The sequence below is a fragment of the Fistularia commersonii genome, chromosome 16, assembly GCF_037954325.1.
Source record: "Fistularia commersonii isolate RoL2024-O1a breed Wild chromosome 16, RoL_Fcom_v1.0, whole genome shotgun sequence".
NCBI lineage: Eukaryota > Metazoa > Chordata > Actinopteri > Syngnathiformes > Fistulariidae > Fistularia > Fistularia commersonii.
Window position 1 is genome coordinate 11,524,086 of NC_141299.1, and position 18,987 is coordinate 11,543,072.

The 18,987-nt window shown below is 39.2% G+C and overlaps 1 protein-coding gene across 1 annotated transcript in view; it reads left to right on the forward strand.

The window, feature by feature from the left end:
* Nucleotides 1–164: 164 nt before the first annotated feature.
* The window catches only part of xpr1a (xenotropic and polytropic retrovirus receptor 1a), a 61,489-nt gene continuing 42,666 nt past the window's right edge, over nucleotides 165–18,987 (forward strand). Inside the window, exons 1-2 of the mRNA XM_086161201.1 lie at nucleotides 165–1,202; nucleotides 7,432–7,483. Of these exons, the coding sequence (XP_086017327.1) occupies nucleotides 1,134–1,202; nucleotides 7,432–7,483 (121 nt within the window). The 5' untranslated portion in view covers nucleotides 165–1,133. The remainder of the gene's footprint in view (nucleotides 1,203–7,431; nucleotides 7,484–18,987) is intronic.

Sequence of the window (18,987 nt, forward strand, 5' to 3'; positions counted from 1 at the left end):
GTTTTAAACGTTTCAACAGCTAGATGACATTTTTTTGGCCTATTTTTTGAATAACATTTCTTACCAAGTTTAAAGCCACCATAAGCTAGATGGTTAAATGATATTTCAAGCGTGACATATATCCCGCTTTATACTATATTATTTATTTATTTATTTATTTGTTAGTTAGTTCGTTTGTTAGTTATTTTTATTAGGTTTCTTCCAGTGTTTTTATTTATTTTTTAACGACAACCTCAGAGGCTGCAGCTGTTCTCCCTGGTAGTCGCTATAGCACAGTTTGTCCAGCAGAGGTCGCTGTTGTTGTGGCGTGATGATGATGATGACGATGGAGGAGAGGGGCTGCGTGAACGTCCGCATGAAAAACAACAGATCGATTGTTTTGAATCTGACGTATGAGTAAAAGTGCCACGAAATTAAAGTTTCGCAGAAATCGCAACCAATTCCATTCTTTTTTTAAACACTGTATTTTGTGGGTTAATTTTGCTGTATCAATAACGTTTCCGTACTTATTTTTTATTAGTGATATCGGCTGGGAGTGAAGGTGGAAAGTAGAATGTGAAATTGCAGAAAGAAGGCTCTCCAGGTGAGAGGAGATTTTGTGAAATTGTTGGATCTGTAACCCACCAGAATGTGGGTGCAGGAGACCCCCCACCCCCCTCTGCGGTGCCTCGGTTCTTCAACGGGAGGTCCCAACTAAGCCCGGTGACACCGTGCGCCTTTGCTGACGCAACCACGTCACCGTGGCCCAGCACGATGGCGGACCGCGACGTCCCCAGACTCACCCAGGGAGGGACGGAGCAAAGTCACTGAGAGTCGTCGTCCCCCTCCTCCTCCTCCTCCTCCGCCTCCTCCTCCGCCACTCAGCCGCCGAGCCGTCCGGCCACCTGTTTCAGACGCACCGATCCCGCCGTGGAAGTGCTGCGTACGCGGGGACCGGACCTGCGCGGAGTGGGTGCCGACACGGGACGAGGAAGAAGTGGGGCGAAGAGGAGCGGAGTGCGCCGCATGTGGAGCCCGCAAGTCGACTTAGAAAGTCGCGTTGACACGGAAGGGTTTTTATTTCTTGTTTCTTTTTTTTAATTTTTTTTTATTCCCGGATTTAAAGGCGCTCTGAGGCGGCTTGTTCCGCCAAAATGAAATTCGCCGAGCATCTTTCGTCCCACATCACTCCGGAGTGGAGAAAACAGTATCTTCAATATGAGGTAAAGTCACACTTCTTATTTCTTTTTTCACATTTTTATTTTCCTTTGGTAAATGTGGCCACCGCTTTCACATTATATAATTTCCTTTATCCGGTGGAGGGTTGCAGATAATTCTTATTAACTTTGAGGAAATAAATTCTGCACAATCATTTTTTTTTACCTGTCTCAACTTTTCATCAGTTTTTCTTGAAGATAAAGATGATAAAGAAGAGTAAAGATTGGGGGGAAGCCCAGTTGTTGGAGGGAAAATTGACTGCGGGTGTCGGAGCCACAGGGACCATTCAGTGCCTGTGAATGTTTTTTGATTTACAACATTCCTTTATTAAACATCAGTTAAACGAAGATCCCTTCTTTCCAAGAACCATAAACGAAAGAGCAAACAAACCAAATAAAAACAACTAGAAACTCTACTTACATGATTCATTGTTGTAAAACAAAAAAAAACTAAATAATTAATACCTTCATTGTCTTTATCATTGGACATACACGAAAAAATCTCATACAAATTGAAAGAAAACACCCTTTCTGATTTTTCATTGCTGTTATTTTTGTTTAAATCATTTTTTAATGTTCATTTGGTGAATTGAAAAAGTCTGTATTCCAGTGATAGATGGTGCATTCATTTATTCATTGTCCGTGATGCGATCGAAGAAATTTGCCCAAGCAAGTGATGCACTTCAATATTGCATCAGTCAAATTAAACAATAGACCTTTGATTGATACATTATTTCTGCACTCTGGTCTTCTGTTCATATATGCATATGCTGATTTATTTTTTCATTTATTCATTTATTTAGATGGGTATTCTGTCTGAAATCCACTTCTTGATATCTATGGACATAGAGAGGTCATTGTTTGCGCACATGCTCTTTGTTGTGGTGTGTATTGTACTTGTGGAGTATTTTATTTTCACACCCCACTTCTTGCGAGCTGTGCATTAAGAGCACTGTGGCGCAGTGACAGGACAGGCTGCTCTGTTCCATTTAGCTCTATGAATTATGAACAAAGACTTCTCCTCAGCAGCCTACAAACCTTGGCTCCACCGAAGCTCAATGGACTTGCTTTATTTTGGAAACATGACCAATTATTAAGTTGGCCAGTTCCTGCAACAGCAGAAATATCTCTTGGTCAATCTTGACATAAATCATATAGTGGCGTTGTTTAATAAAACATCAGTTCCATTAAGACGGGGGAATACTTATTAATATGACAGACATAAGGAACTCCCTGGGATAAAGTGCTCATTAATTGCTTTTTATTTGAATTAGTTTCTACTTCTAATTCTGGAGCATATCTATAGTGCACAGCAAGCCAAGGCACGACCACACCGGCCATTTTACACCTCCAGTTGTCAGCTCGGCAGTCACTGACCTGAGATGGATCGTGATGGATTTTCTCCGTCAACCGCTTTTAGTGCTGCTCTTATTACCAATTTGTTTAGACACAGAAGCATTTTGGCCATTTTGGCTTTTCGGTGAACGCTCAAACTTACTAGAAAAATAATGGGAATGATTTATTTCTGGGTAATAACAGTTGATTGATGGAACTGTTAAATACTGCAATTTATCACCGTTACAATTTATTAACACAACTGTGATCCGTCACTAATACGTTATTATGATTCATGACATTCATGTGAGTTTACATCTTAAGTATCTCAATTAAACTAGTGTGTATAATGAGCTTTTCTTGAATTATTCAGAAGAGGAGGGTCCCTTTCCTGTTCTGAGAGTATATATTTTTAAAAATGTGATAGGTTGTGTGACAAAGTTGGGTTTATGTGGGTTGTGTGTGAACATCATTACCTCAAGAGTGGCAGGGACAGCGAGACATGGCTCTCACACCTGCATAAGTAGGACATCTTGCCTGACGTTTTGATCCCTTGTTTGTTGCTGTTTTATGCAACACAAGCAGAGCCAGTCACCAGGGTTTCTGCGGGAAATGTTATATGGTAAACCCTTGGAAATGGACGGAAACAATCGGTTATCTCACACGGTTGTCACTGTCACATACCCTACCTGCATGAATTTGTACTTCGGGTGGGATCGCATTGGTCAATGGCAGCCCACACAGTGTCGATATTCTGAATTTTAACAAAGTATTTTCCTGCTGCATGACAACATTTCTCAAGCAAGAAAGGTCATTTTTACAATCATTCATGCATTGAAATATGTCACATTTCAGTTGCCGTTGATGTGCCTTAAGAATTTGTCCAGCTTCTCAGACTCAAATTGACTTCTTTACAGTAAAACTGCTGACTTTATGTGTAAACGGGATTCATTAACCTGCTGTCCAGTTTTTGTTCCCTTATTTTCGAGCGCACCATTGTGTAGGAGACAGCCCTCTCTCCTCAGATTCGTTAGACTGTCCCTATGCAGATAAGAAGGATGCGGCAAAGCTTTTTTTTCCCAGCAATTACCGGCGTCTGTTTGCAAGGCACCTCATCAGTACGCAGAGGCATTGACATGGCGATCGAGTGATAATTAGGTGTGTGCTTTATCCAGTGGGATTTTAGTTTTAACCTTTATGCTAAATACCTGTTTTGCATTAAAGAAATGCATATCCAACTTAATCCGGAAGCTACTGCTAAAGATCAGGAATATTGAAGGCAGATATGTGGAAGATATGTTGTCCTTTTTAGGTAATTGTGCTTAAACGGAAGGTTGTTTGGAAACAAAAAAGTACACAGAAGCAAAGTTGTTTGAATTTCAGTGTGTAAAATATCCTCAAACACCAGGGACAGCTAAATTCACACTGGTGTTGAATTAATGTGTATTAAACATAGTAAGAAAACACTAGTTATAGGTATCTGTCTGTGGGCGAGAGAACAAGGCCACTTTACCTCTGCGGTCTAAACGCTCATGAAGAAGAGGAGAGCTGAGGATGCGTACCCACATTTACAATTCAAAGTAGGGAAGTGATGATAGTTTGATGGAAGCAAGTTCCTTTTTAATCCAAGTGATTGAATATTGTTTGCTCAAAGAGGAGACGTTGTCTTGCACTGATTAATCCAAGTGTTAGATTTAGGAACCAGCTTTGTCTCCGACAGCATTAATGCAAACTGCACTTAAAATGTAGATCATTTACAGCGCACAATCTGTACATCACCAGTGTGATTTATCAGCATGTAGTGCAATATGAACAATATGTGCACAACAGGCATGGCGAGACTACTCCTGAGCCTCCCCCCTCCATACATCCCTGCCTCCTTCCATCCTCACCTCATCATGCCTCCCCCACTGAGAGGACATCTGGTCCCCGACCAGACCTGCCCTTTGCTCCCCTCCTCCTCTCCCTCCATCCTTCCCTCCACACATCTTCTCTCTGCTCTTATTTCTACAGAGGGATCCACTCAGGCACTCAACTAGGGAATCAAGTGATTCTTCAGTGGCTTTCTGTCAGAGGCAGGGATCTCCCCAGACTCATAATGCACATTGGCTGATGTTTCATAAGCACAGGGATAGCACTCTCAAGCAGGTTACACCAACAGTCTGTTTATGTAACTCTCAGATATCTTAGCTAGTGTCCACTCAGCAGGCTGCAGCAATTATGGGATGTAATTCCAATGAGGGTATTCAACTGACCGTACTATGTGCTGAGTGTGCTTCGACCTAACATGTTTGGATCCGTGTATGTATTATCTTAATTTTAATGCACACTCATGCAAACTGATGGCCCCATTAGATTTGCTTTACCCATTGTCTACAGGTTTCAACACTGACACTGGCAAGCCTGTAGATTTACCCCAATTCCCCAAAGAACCGCCCAACCCCCCTTTCCTATCGCTACCATCACCATGGCAATACTTCCATCTTAATTAACCCCCCTCCCCTCATGAATCTGAATGTCAATTTTCTACTTTTTAGTCTGGGAGGGGGGCAGTGATTTATATCAGGTATGGCAAAGAGCCAGTGTTACTGATACAAAGTATTTATCTCTAGCATTAGAGTCCCACTGTGGGTTCTCATTTTGCATGTAAACTTAAGTAGCAACAATCCATGCTAATACTAATGCACGTCCGTTTATGTTCCGAGTGGTTTCCACCCACACACATGATTACTCATACCACTCCATTGCCTGTCACATTAAAATAGCGGCAGGTTCAGGGAGAACGCCTGACAAGGAATGACTGAATATGATCTAGGGATACAATTGGGAAATTTTGTAAAGGTTGTTATCAGTAATTTTTTAAATTATTTTTAGTCTGCTAATATAAGACATTTGAAATGCAAAATTGTATAGAATCTAATTTGAGATGTGTTCATGTGACATGATTACATAATAAAACATCATAGATTGAGTACCACCTAACCCTCTGTGCAGGATATAGAGTGAATAAATGAAAACATGATTGAAATTTAAAAAGGCAGACTTTTTTCTTGTTTGATGCTACAGTTTATTAAAAAAAATACATCGCTTGATGAGGTAGGATCGAGTTATAGTCTTTTCTCTGATTACCCCTGATAGGTTTAGATGAGCTGTCATGCAATTATCTGACCGTTTTCATTATCTGAAAGATCAGTCTTGATGCAGAGAAAGAAAAATCCAATTCAAACAGTGCCGGTTATCCCTCTCTTCCCCCTCATGGCTGTGCATATTAGTTTGCCAGCATCAATATCTCAGGTTCCAAAATTCGCTGTTTTAATTTGAAAGGATGTCACTGATGAGTTACTATTCACAGATGATGAAATGAACACCTGTGAAATGACCGTTTGGCCTAATCTCTCCTCAGTCATTTAAGCGCTTCAAACATCGTTTGTCTTACTCAGTTTTTTTTCCACAATGGCCATAGAAGTCATTGTGTAATCTCCAATATGCTGAAGCCCCGTGCTGCATCATTATGTTCATAATATGTTTTATAAATGATCCCATTTATTGAATTTTTTCCATATTGTGAAAAGCATGCAATGCCAAAGAGACGTTCACTTTCATGGAAACAAAGTATATAACAATTGTTCTGATTATTTTGTGGGTTTAGAATAAGAATGGTACTAATATTGTTGCTTTCACCAGTAGAACAGGAAGATGTATTAAAAAAAAAAAAATCCAATTTTTTTCTGCATTATACGTTTTGAGAGTCAAATAGACAATTAAAAATCATTATGTTGCACAATGTTGTTTAGGTCTGTTTCACAATCCACTGTCATTTTCATGCCGTGACTCTTTAATATACATCTATAAAAAGCAGCTTTTTTTCGAGTTGCAGTGCAACTCGCGTTTGGTTGTTTGATGAATGAATAAAGGTCAAACCTACACCCTAGCTCATTGGGAAACGATCCAATTCTGTAGAGTCAAGAACCTTCAAATGTAATTAAAATAAGTAACATTTGTCAAAGTTTTCTTCTAGGTTATAACCATTGAAAAGTAAGACCTTGCAAGTTTTATTTCTTGATTGAAATTATTTATTTTACTTGTCATAGATTGTGTGACCATTGCACATTGAACGCATTGCAGTATAAATGGTAAAATGATATATTGTGCTGGAATGATAATCATGATATCAATTATTGTAATTTTTGGCAAACTTTACTGTTATTGATGATGTTTTGAAGATTTTCGAGATTAACTTTTACCACTTTGAAACAGGGTTTCTGTCAGCAGGAACCCAATGACTTAATCACAATTCGACTGATAAGAATACAAAACACTGTGTACAACTGTTTTATTATTTTGATTTATGGTTACCAATAAAAAAATTCACAAGACAATTTGATTATTTAAATGTGACTTCTGTGATATTCAGCATATCCATCCATTCTATTTGTTGCTACTCATACAGGTCAACAACCTCGAGTTCCAAAAGTATTATTTTTATTTTGCTGATGCCACACACACCCACACCTCCTACTTATACTGGTTTGTGGATTACAAATACATTTTTAACTGGTTCACTTGTGTCATATATATTGTTTGAATAAATCTGTGTCTTATAAAGCCACCTTTATAATAAAGCAGATACTGAGGACTTAAGCTCACCTACCATAAAGTTCTTCATAGACAGACCGCAATATATTTGTCACAGGAATGTAATGGTTTAAGTCACATAGGTTATTCTTTACTAGCATGGTGTTAATGAATTTGGTTCTATTGACCCGCTTTATATCTACCATCTTTACAAGATCAATGCTCTTGTATGAACCAGTGTGTCGTCAGTCATGGGTCTGTAGATCCGAGCAAAACAATAGACCAGTCGATCTGTCTATCTCTAATTTGTTTATTTCATCATCAGGCATTCAAAGACATGCTGTACGCTGCCCAGGACCAAGCACCATCTATAGAGGGTAAGAAAAGCCTTTGGACAAAACCCAAGCCCACACACACATACACAATCACTCACACAAACTTCTGCAGATACACTCATATGTACCCGGTGCCCCCTCTAAGCCTGTTTGGGCATCCCCAGAATAACCACACTTCATCTGCTAAAAATAGGTAGCAATCATTGCTAGTATGCTGCCACTCACTCCGCCTGCTCCCAGACTTAGGCCAATGAATAAATCATTACTGTCTATCTTATGATTTCTTTTTAACATATACTGTACGTGAAGTCATAACTCGAACTTTTGAAGAGAAACAAGTTGTGAGGCGGTGCTTATTCAAGGTTGAAATTATGCTTGTCTGGACCTGATAGTGTCCAGAAGCTGTGGAACTCAAGTCACATCTCTTGACCTGGTAGTAAACTTGTCATAGCGGAGCTGGACTTTAATATCTTGCAGTGCTGAGATATTCTGCTCAACGGCAAAGATAAGAAAGGCGGCTGGTTATTATTAATCCTTGGCATTGGACCATGAAGGTCATGTGACAAGGAAAAGAATGCAAACCATTTGTTTTAATTTTAGATACCTGTTTGTAGGAGTAAACAACTTTCTATGGTTTCAGACTGCAGATATGTTGTAATTCTGATTTGCAGTTCACTACAAAAAGCCAACATCTATCATGCATGGTGTATTTGTTATGATGTGATGAACTTATTTGTATTGGGCCATTTGTGTGTGGTACACATTTTTTCGTGCATTTCGCAACACGTCCCTTGAAGATTACCCACTCTCATTGCTCAGTTCCAGCCGAGGGCAGTACAGTGCGGTTCAATCTGCGCGCAATGGAGATGTAACACAGTCCCTGTCTGAGTGTGAGTCAGCCTCGGGCTCAGAGATCTATTTCAAATTTTAGTTGAGTTTGCACTGACTGCAGCTTGATGCAGATGTGATCATCATATGTATACAAATGGTTGTTGGCTCATGAGTTTGACGGAGTCTATATATGTCTGCAATTTCATATGGTTCTTAAATAGTGTGAGACAGAGTAATACTTGTCATAAACGTCTCAATCTGTTAAAACATGAGCCTCCCAGCAGTTGTTATATTATGAAAGAGCACAATGTACATGATAAATCATCCTCTTGTCTCAGGTCTGAGCTCTGCTCATGGGTCAGTACTCTGCCTCTTTTCGCTTTTCGCATGAAGTATTACAATTGGGGACAGGATCAGTTAATCAGGACAATATTGCGCCGTGTCTTTCATCAGATATTGGTATGAATATTCTCCACACAAATGGTTGTGTTTTCAATTTACTGAAAGGATGGGACAGGAAAATGTCCCCAGTGACATTTAGTGTGTGGGAGAGAAGATTGTTTCAAGATAGGTCTGTTGTTATTATTGGAAGTCCTGGGAAAATTTTATTAAATCAGCTTTTAAGAGATGTTATTGGCCCTTGTGAACACACATTCTGCTATGGATGATGTTTTGTTGACTGTTCTTAAGAAAAACAAGATTAGTGTGGACTATAAAATACAGTTGAAGTTCAATGCAGTATTTTTCCTGTTTCCTTATTAAAACCAGACTAATTGTAAATCTGGAGTGAACAGTTCTGAAACATTGCTTTGGCGGGAAGAAGGAAAGATGCGTGACCATCAAAAATCAAAATACAAGTTTAGAAAATCAAATAAGCCACAGTAATCAATAAAAATGTTAGCATTTGCCTTTTAAAATCACAGATGCATACACTATAATTGAGGGACAATCAATTGATATACCACCATGATTTAAACATTGATCATTACTTCAATTCCGCAACTTCCGTGATGGACAAAGGATCCCTCAGGACTTTCTTTTCAAAAAACTATATCTATTATAGCAAGGTTCCTTCGCTTCAGGGAGCCAGTTTAGTGGGTTAAAATGACTCACTCACCCATTCAGCTCTCTCTGAACAGACATTGCATCAAAGACTCTGTCAGTGCCCAGTATGTGATGACAGATCCTGCTGCTGGATCTATCGTCACAAAAAAAAAAAAAAAAAAAAAAAAAAAAAAAAAAATCGAAAAAGATTTTTTCTGAGGTTTTAAATGTGTCATGTTTTTGATGATTTTAGTGATTTTATTCTGAGGTTTTAAATGTGTCATGTTTTTGATGATTTTAGTGATTTCGGCATGAGTCCCTTTGACGAACCACAACAGCAAAAAGATATGCAATATGGTATGATCTTTGAGTTGAATCTGTTATCTGTGGTAGAAAGCATCTGTGCGAACAGGATTCGTAGTCACTGTCTGTCAGTTCTGGCCAGATGGATGTGTAGTTATTAAGAGAGCCTGTTGCAAAAAGACATTCACATTATTACTGCTCTGCCAACGCACATGACCCTTCACCCCTCGTTACATTCCTTACATCCGTTCCTCCACCCTCCGTCTCATCAGTTGTTCATGTATCAATATCATTAAAACGCTATACGGTCTGGAGCCAATGGAAAGCGAAGAATAACAGCTGGCTGAATCTACCCCCCGCCCCTCCGTTTTCCAACCATTACAATTAGTTATGCCACAAGCCAATTCAATTAGAACAACGACTCTGGATAATTGAGCCAGCTTTAATAGGAATTTTATTGTCCGTGTGTTATGTTGCGTGTACATGCCCGTGCTATACATGTCTGTTGTGAAGCATTTTCTTATCCCTTGTAAATCACTGTCTGATTCATTCATTCATTCACTGATTGTGTTACTCCAAATAGCCAGTCTATTACTGTGATGCTATCTGTGCAGGACTGTGGAATCCTGCAGGGAGTGAGGATGGAACTCCCGTGTATTATCTCTATTTCTCTCTCTCTCTCTTTCATACACACACACACACACACACACACACACACACACACACAAAACACACACCTGTATAAAGTCCGAGGGAAAAAATTGCATGCCACATTATGGACTTGGCTCTGGGAGTCAGAGAATGAAATTCCTCTGAATGAAAAGGTCTTGGATGTCAGAGAAGAATGAATCCAGCCGAAGAAAAGTATTGTGAATGTTGTTTTTTTATTCCGTCTTATAAAGCAGGGCTCCTTCTCTTGTAAAATGTCCACCTTATTTTCTTTCCCCCTCTGTGGCCAGGCTGTCAGCATTATTCCTTTAGGGCTTTTCATACTTTATGCAGTCAAATCAATAAGGGTGTCAAAGAGTTGGTGTGTGGCAATAAACTGCTCTACAGATTTATTAACTAAATGTAATGTTATTTACCAAAAGTTTATAGCTTTTCTTAATAGCTTTATTCTAGTTAATTTATGCAATTTTCCGTTAGTGGGAGTAATGGAAGATTTTTTATCTTTTATTGTATCTTGCCTTGTCTCAATATATTCTTTGAATGAGTAATAGAAGAATGTGAGTTAACAGCCCAGGTGGTAAGATCTTTTTGCCTCTGCCACCAGTTTGTGATTTTGTTAAAACATAAGCCATAACAAATGGTCACTATTAAAACATTATCAACGCGTATGTATATATATATATATATACATATTATTCTTCATATTATATATATATATATATATATATATATTTTTTTTTTTTTTTCTTTATTGACAACTTGAGAACAGAATTGAGTATTTAACTCACAGATGAGGCCATGTTAAAACTCAGCCACCCCCTTTTAAAAAAAAAATTATAATTATTATCTGTCTTCACCTCCGCGCCTGAGTCTTCTGACCAGCAGTTATCCAACAGTTTTATATTGTTATTCATATTGCTTGCTGGCCACCATTTTGTCTGCTGTCTTTTCTAAACATAATATGAGGTTAGTTGAAAGCTTCTAGTAATACAGCGCTGATTGTTATTCTCCTCTCGTATATGGTAGAACACCAGCTGTTAGTGTTGTTGGTCCCCTCAGAGGCTGCTCTTGCCCCCTGCATGGAAGAGAATTCTTATTTCTATCCTTTTTCTTGCTGTGAAGCATTGATTGAGTGTTTGATTTTTGCTTTCTTTCAAAATACTGTCGCAAGTCCTTTCACTCTTCAAGTGATGTGGTTTATTTGAATATCTCGCCTTTGTTCCAGATATTTTTTTCCGTCATGCAAAATGATTCGTGATTTAAGTGTGGAGTTAATGGCTTCCCAGACACGAGAATGGGAGACAGACAGATGGACAGGCAGACAGACAGGTAGAAGGCAGGAGGCGTCTGCAGGACAGCAGCATGGTAGTCCGGGTCACTCACCCGCCTGTATTATTGATGGATTATTTGAAAAGCTCTTGTTCCTGCTCACTCGACGCTGCTAATTTTTGGATTGTCTTGTGTTTTGTCACTTCTAGTGTCCAACACCAAAAGGAGACTGAGAAACATGGAAAGCGACTAAAATATGCACACTGAAAGAGTTGAATTTATCAAACTGCACTGGAACCATGAATAAGAATACATTTCATTTCCCTTAAAACAGGAAATTTTCATATGCAGATTTAGTTAATTAGTTAATTTAGTAATCCTTTGCGAATTGATCCGACCCGACCGAAGTGTTTAGATTTATAGGCGGTCTAACAATCTGTGGAAAAGGAAGGATTTGCTTTTTTGATGCAGCTAGTGTTGTGATGGGACTTCTGAGGGTATTATAGAAGGAGAGGGGTCAGGGTCAGTGCAAGCCATGGATTTCTCTCCCAAGGTCAGGAACTAATCGCATCGAAGAATAAGCAGCAAGGGGATGGTACGTAATTGGAGACGAAGAAGAAGAATGATATGAAATCCTCAATTAATTCATTCATTGTCTGTTCCACCTATCATGCAGTTAGGTATCGGTGGGGTCAGAGGTTTCCGATAAACCTACCGCATGTTTTTGGACTGTGGAAGGAAGCCGGAGGATCCGAAGAACATTACTAAAAGGGTAGAATCAGATCCTCAGTGACCGTTCGAAACAGAAAGAGATAGACCAATAGAGGAACAGAGGCAAAGATCCGCCAGGCAGCATAAAGACACACAGACTGAGCTGGAGGTCCCTGGGCTCATATCCAATGCATGTTGCCCTGCATTAGCACTGCAGTCATCCTACAAGGGAAACAGACGGAAAGAGAACCTTGATAGATGAAGTCGAATATCCATCCAACCATCCATCCATCCATTATTCATCAGTGAATTAGATACTGCTTGAATGAAGTGGAGGAGATGCAAAAAGAGGAGTGGAGGGAAAGGAGAAGGAAAGCTATGGGCAGATCTAGAGAAGACTGTGAACAGCAACTGATATGTTGTGTGGAAAAGGTGAAGAGTTCAGTTGAGAATGTGGCTCCAGCGTGGTTGATATTTTTAGATTTTGGGGTATTTGACTGGAGTCTGGAAAGATAAGGTTTCCCCCCCGGCAAAAGCAGCGCTGGCATAAGGGGAAAGTAATTTGAAGTGCTGGGGAAAGGGTAAAGAAAGAGCCAGGTTGATGGGTGCTGCAGTGCAGGCTGGATAAAAGATACACTTGTTTGTTCTTGCAAAGAAGCGGATCAAGCAAGAGTGGGAGACAGGTTTGTTTTGCTCGGAACATCCTGGAGCAGCAGCTTGTCATTATTGTTCCTCTCTACCTCTGTATGAATGGGAACATTAACATATGTGGGCACACCTGTTCTCGCCTCCGCGGTGAATCATGAATGCTCTTTTACATGCTTTTGCGTGGTCCGACTGGGCCGGGGGTATCTGTCTCCAAGGATAAACAGAAGGCAATCCTAATGCTCGAGATGTACGCTGTATACTTTTCTCAGACATGGAGCCGTTGCTCAAATCAAAATACAGTCCCGTAAAGGTTAAATAGACAGAAATCATAAATCATTTAATATGGTTGTCTGCCAGATGTACAACTGGAGATCTTGTAAATAAATCACTAGCAGTGATGTGTACAATCCCCAGCATGGATGGCATGTGAATGCAAAGAGATCCGCCTCTTTTGATCAGGAATCAGCTGCTGAGGACTCTGGAGTTTGTTGCATTCATTTAGCCTTAGCAAGGCTTTCGAAGTGTAATTGTAACCTTACTTATGTGCTTCAGTCAGTGATGAGAAGCCCCTCTCAACAGCTGTAGCTTCTCACCAGCGGATCAGGATGGCTTTGTGACTGCATGGCATTTTTATCGCCTTGTGAGGCCACCCTCAATGACTTTTTAGTCCTCTAAGAGAGTTATAAATCCAGAAAAGCTGCACTCATACAGTCTCGTACAGTTTAGCGTGTCACACTAACATTTCATTTGTAAAATTCACATTTATTCATAGTACTTTATTTTCTCTTAATGGAACATAATGCAAGGCCCAATGCACCAAAATGTGTTTTCTGGAAAGCAACTGCAACAAGGCGCTCTTTGACCTGGATTGCATCCATCTCATTTTTAGGACCTTCCCTTTCATCCTTTTAGAGGCCTTTATTTTCTCTTTCTAATCAAAAATTTTCCACAACAGTTTGAATTTATGGATGTTGTTTCTACTTAAATTGAATGAGTTTAATTTCTAAATGTGTCGGGCATAAGGTGACTAAAATGCAAGGAAAGGTGATGTTCAAGCATGATCTTGCAGATAAAAGGTTCACTTTAATAGAAGAGGACACCGGACGGTTCATCTAAAAGGCAAACAGGAAGGTGACAGAAACAACGACATCAAGATGGAATATTTTGAGCAGAAGCAATGAGCAGAAGAACATCAGAGTCTCAGATTCATATTCCAGACCAAAATTTCCAAAGCTGAAAAAAATCCAATCAAGATTATGGAACAAATACAAAAACACAGTGTGGTATTGTAAGCGTTAAAAAGCATCAAAATGTTTGGCAGGCAGAGGTTGATGGATGAATAAAGGGAAGAGTAAGGACGTGTGACCTTGTCTCTATTCCTGTGATTTGATGATTTTATCTCCTCATAGAGCTACCCTTGCATCCAGTCGACTGTGGAGAGGTTGCTGAAAACACACGCAAGCATGCACACGCACACACACACACACACACACACACACACACACACACACAGTCACATAAGGAGCTGTGTGCTACAGAAGGTGTGGGTGTGTGTGAAAGCTATAGGTGATGGCAGCACCATATGTTTATTCTTTTTTATTTTCCTTGCCTCTGTGATCGAGGAGCTGTCGTTTCTGACAAATCTAATAATGTATTTGTCATTCATTTGTCTGCAGTTTTTTTATTGTTGCCTTACCGTAGCTGTAACTTAATGGATTTGTATCACGTGGAAGTGAGTGAGGGCATTGTACAAGACACAATGTCCTTCACTGCGCATATGTGCTGCATCCTCACTCTGGTGGGGCAGCCAAAAATGGGTTCCCATTGGCTCAGAGGAAAATGAGGTGAAAATATAGCTATTACACAGATACCAAACCAGCATCTTTCCTCGTCTCTACATCTCTGTATCAACTCTGGACAGATTTTTAAATTTCAGGCCTCAGCATTTCCCAAGGAAGCAAAATGATATATTCCAGAACCGCGTTTTCTAGAAAACTTTCTCTCTGAGCTGCGAGTTTCATTTCAGTCCATGGGGTTCAACGTCAATGTTAATGATAGGATGTTCTTGGTTTCTGGGTTATTGGGACAAAATATATATAAGTATGTGTGTGCGTGTGTGCATGCTGCTGTGTGTGCATGTGCATTTATGTGGTCTCTGATATTTCATGATGGTTTTAGCGTGAACAAGATAACAGGCATGCTCCTAGAAAGACAAAGACTGGCAGTAAGGGGCAGTGAGGGATTGTCAAAGCTGCCAATGACAGATAGAATGAGTGAGGATGCTTAAAAGAAAAGGAGAGGTGACATTGGTGGTAATTGGAGAGCGGGAAGCCAAAGCCTTGGGGAGCCTCTTTCCCCAAACCTTACGAGAAGTCGCACAAATTATGTGCAAAAGTAAAAAGCTGCAGGCAGAAAAGACACGAGTGCCTGGCGCAAGCTCTCTTATTTGCTACACATTTGAATATCATCCTTTGGCAGTTTATTGCTAAATCCTTATTTTCACGTTCACTGACGAAAGTGTAGATTTTGAAATCTTCTGCAAATATCACTTCGGACAACATTAAAGTATTAAGTAAATGATGTCCAAATTGCCTCAATACATGCATTTAGAGGATCTTTGAATTCAAATTGTATCCTTCCAAATATGATTTTTCTACCCCTGTTATTTACAATATATTGTCTATTAATCCAAAGAGTAGATGAGAGACCAGTATCAATAATTCAGTCATTATTCCCTCCTGGATAGCCTGTCTGTTTTTATATTAAATGCTGAATTATTAACAGTGTGTGAGATTGGAAATATGGTACATCTCCCTCCTTTTCCTGATGCTCAGTATTTCCCTGGGAGTAAAAGCCAGAGGCTGCCAAAAGCAACTGAATGAGTAGTATTTTATTTTATTTTATTTTATTTTATTTTATTTTATTTTATTTTATTTTATTTTATTTTAAAAGCAATTGGAAAGTCCACGAGGCATCAAGTCTAGACACCTCCTCATTTCATTCTTAATATTTCCCCTTAACCATGTTGTGCAGGCCTCAGAGAATATACATATTTCATTTTCCCCGTAACATGCGACAAATGCATTCATGCATTTTGTTATTCAGAGGTGATGGCATCACAGCAAATATGGTCAAAGGATTATTGAAAAAATATATATACTCTGTTTATATATATGTATGTATGCATGTATATATATATATTAATGGAAAAGACGAAAGGAGAAGATATATAAATATGCGTGTATGTGTGTGTATATGTGTGTGTGCGTGTGTGTGTATACACATCAAACATATGTATATATATGTGTATACACATCAAAATACATATATATTTTTAAGAAATTTGCCTGGTGACATTATATCATGATTGCACTGTTAAAAAATGACCTTTTGCTTTCTTAACAACTGTATAATGGAGAGAGTCTCCTTAATGGCTTTCAGCCGAAACAACAGTTTGCCTCTGTTTTGCATTTCACCCTCAGGGCAAACTGCACGGCTTCTTCTTGACAAGTGCCATCTGATAATTAGGCCTCATAATAAAGCTATTAGTATGCAGCTCAATTGAGTAGAAAACCGTTCCCCTGACAAGAATAGCAACCATTTCTAAGAGGATTATTGTACATTTCTTGTACTGGTTTTAGCAAAGACAAGTGATATGTGCAGTGAATTAGTGGAAAAATTGTCTATCCCCAAGTCATTTATTTTTAATACAGCCAGCAAATGAAGTTGCAAAAATGTTAGTGATTATTATAAATCCCTTTTAGGGATTGTTTATTAATATTATGGGAAATATAGTGTAGAAACCACTTGGGCCGGCTGCTGGATTTAGTTTGTGTACCTCTCTGCGGCCTTTCAACGCTGAGCTGAACTTCTTCCATCACAGTTACCATGGCACCATAGAGAGAGACCAGAATCACTTGAGACTTGTTTTTCTCTCATGGTATTTGGGACCAAAACACAATCAACCACCGTGGAACACGGTCAACTGAGAGCTGTGTTTTTTAAAGCCTGCTGATACCTCTGCAGAACACAAGCAAAAAATGCAAATTAACTGATTTCATGTTGGCAGTGTTACAGAAAATTCATAGTCCTAATGGAATCTACTGTATCTGTGGATGTGTGCTCCTGGATAATGCTTTATATTATATTCCGTTCATGTACTATATATTAATGCAACATCTTAACATTTTTAGACCAGTGCCTTTGCATATGCAGTGCATGTTGCATATTAATAGCATTTTGGAGGGCATATAAACAATACAAAGATTCATTTTACACAAACATAATATTTTCATGTGTTATATAACTTGGTGTTTGTAGTGAATATTTGGTGAATGTTATTCTTTCATCAGCCATACAGTGTGTTATGTCATCTTAAATTGCACAACCTTTTTCTATTGTGAATGTAGAGTCAAAGTAGCATCACCTGTACCTGCCCCCATTTTCTTTTATTAACTATTCAATGTAATAAAGCCCAAATGAGTTAGCTTTTATTGGTTGTTGAGGTTAGTCAGAGGTTAATTTTTTTTTCTAGCCTTTATGTTGAAATATTTACAAATACAACAGTAGAGCCAAAACTTGTGTTTTATTCAGATTAAAAGTATTGAGTATATATACCATATATTGTATAAAAAATTAATCAAACAAAATAATATATGTAATAATCAAGGTTAGATAATTCTCACCCAGAATCTTTTATGTCCTAAATGTTCCTTCCCTCATCCATTTGTCCATGTACGTGTCAGTTTTAAAATGAGGTGTGTACCCATGCATTACTTGTTTAATCCAATGTTATTAGCACAGTTTCTTTTTGAAAGCCATCTGAATCACACTTAAAATATATCTTAATAGGCTTGGAATCTGTTTGATAAAAGTCTTGGCAACTAATAATGCATATTTAAGAAATACCTCTGGCAAAGATGCCACAGCAGAAATTATAGAACTCCCGATTGAAGGGTTGCCAAGCACCAGCTATGGGAGAGTACCTTCATTGATAATTTCAGTCTCTGGAGTGATCAGCATGAGAGGTGATTCTTATATTGATGGATAACCTCTTTAAAGGGTTGTACAGATGTTTAAGCAGAGAGGACACTTTCAGGCACTTCTGAGAGTACAATATCATCGTTTTACCATAAATGATGGAACATCCATAAAGCGAACAGGGCTCCGTGGGTGCTAATATTTATTATGAATTCCAAAGTATTGTTTATTTCAACAGGATCCACGATCATCTTCGATCGCTAGATGAATTTGAATGACAGACAAAATGTCATCTCCCAGCTGGACGGTGAATATTTTTTGATCAAATCAATTACACAGTTACATCAGAATTTTTTGACCTTCAGTCAAAAAAGGAAAATACTCACTATGAGCCCGAACTCTTCTGTTGATTTCAAGTCGATTTCTGTTGCATTGTTGTTACTGTTTGTATTTCAACGTAGACACGGGTGTAAACAACCTGGACACTTCCGGCACATGTTCATTTAAATGTTGATAATAACATTATTTTCAAGCACCACAAGGTCAGTACGCTCCTAATCAGATAGACTCAGGAAATTGCTTCTAATCTAATAATGCCGTGTATTGGATTCTTCCTCCCCTGCCTGAATGGTGAAGGTACTATAGGCAGTATGACAGCCCATTCATAAATCAGAATACAGTATTCCATTTACGGGTTGGGAAAGTGCACTCCGGCAGAAAGGTGGGCCTGCAAAATTCCAGTACTCGTATCACCTTTCAGCCATTGCCCCTATAAAACCACTCACTTTTTCTGTGTACTTTCTCATGACACTGTACTTGTGCTGTCGCGCTGCCCGTGATTGCTGTGGCGACTCACAGCAAAGAAGTCCTTGGATCTTTCCCGCCAGGGGGCCTTTCTGTGTGGAGTTTGCATATCTTTGATTCCTCCCACAGCCCAAAAACATTCAGTTGGTTAATTGGAGACCCTAAATTGCCCAGATGTGTGTATAAGGAAGTGACTGGTTTAATGTGGGAGCCTGTGATTGACTGGTGGCCAGCCCAGGGTGTACTCCACCTCTTGCCCAGTGACAGCTGGGTTAGGCTTCAGCTCC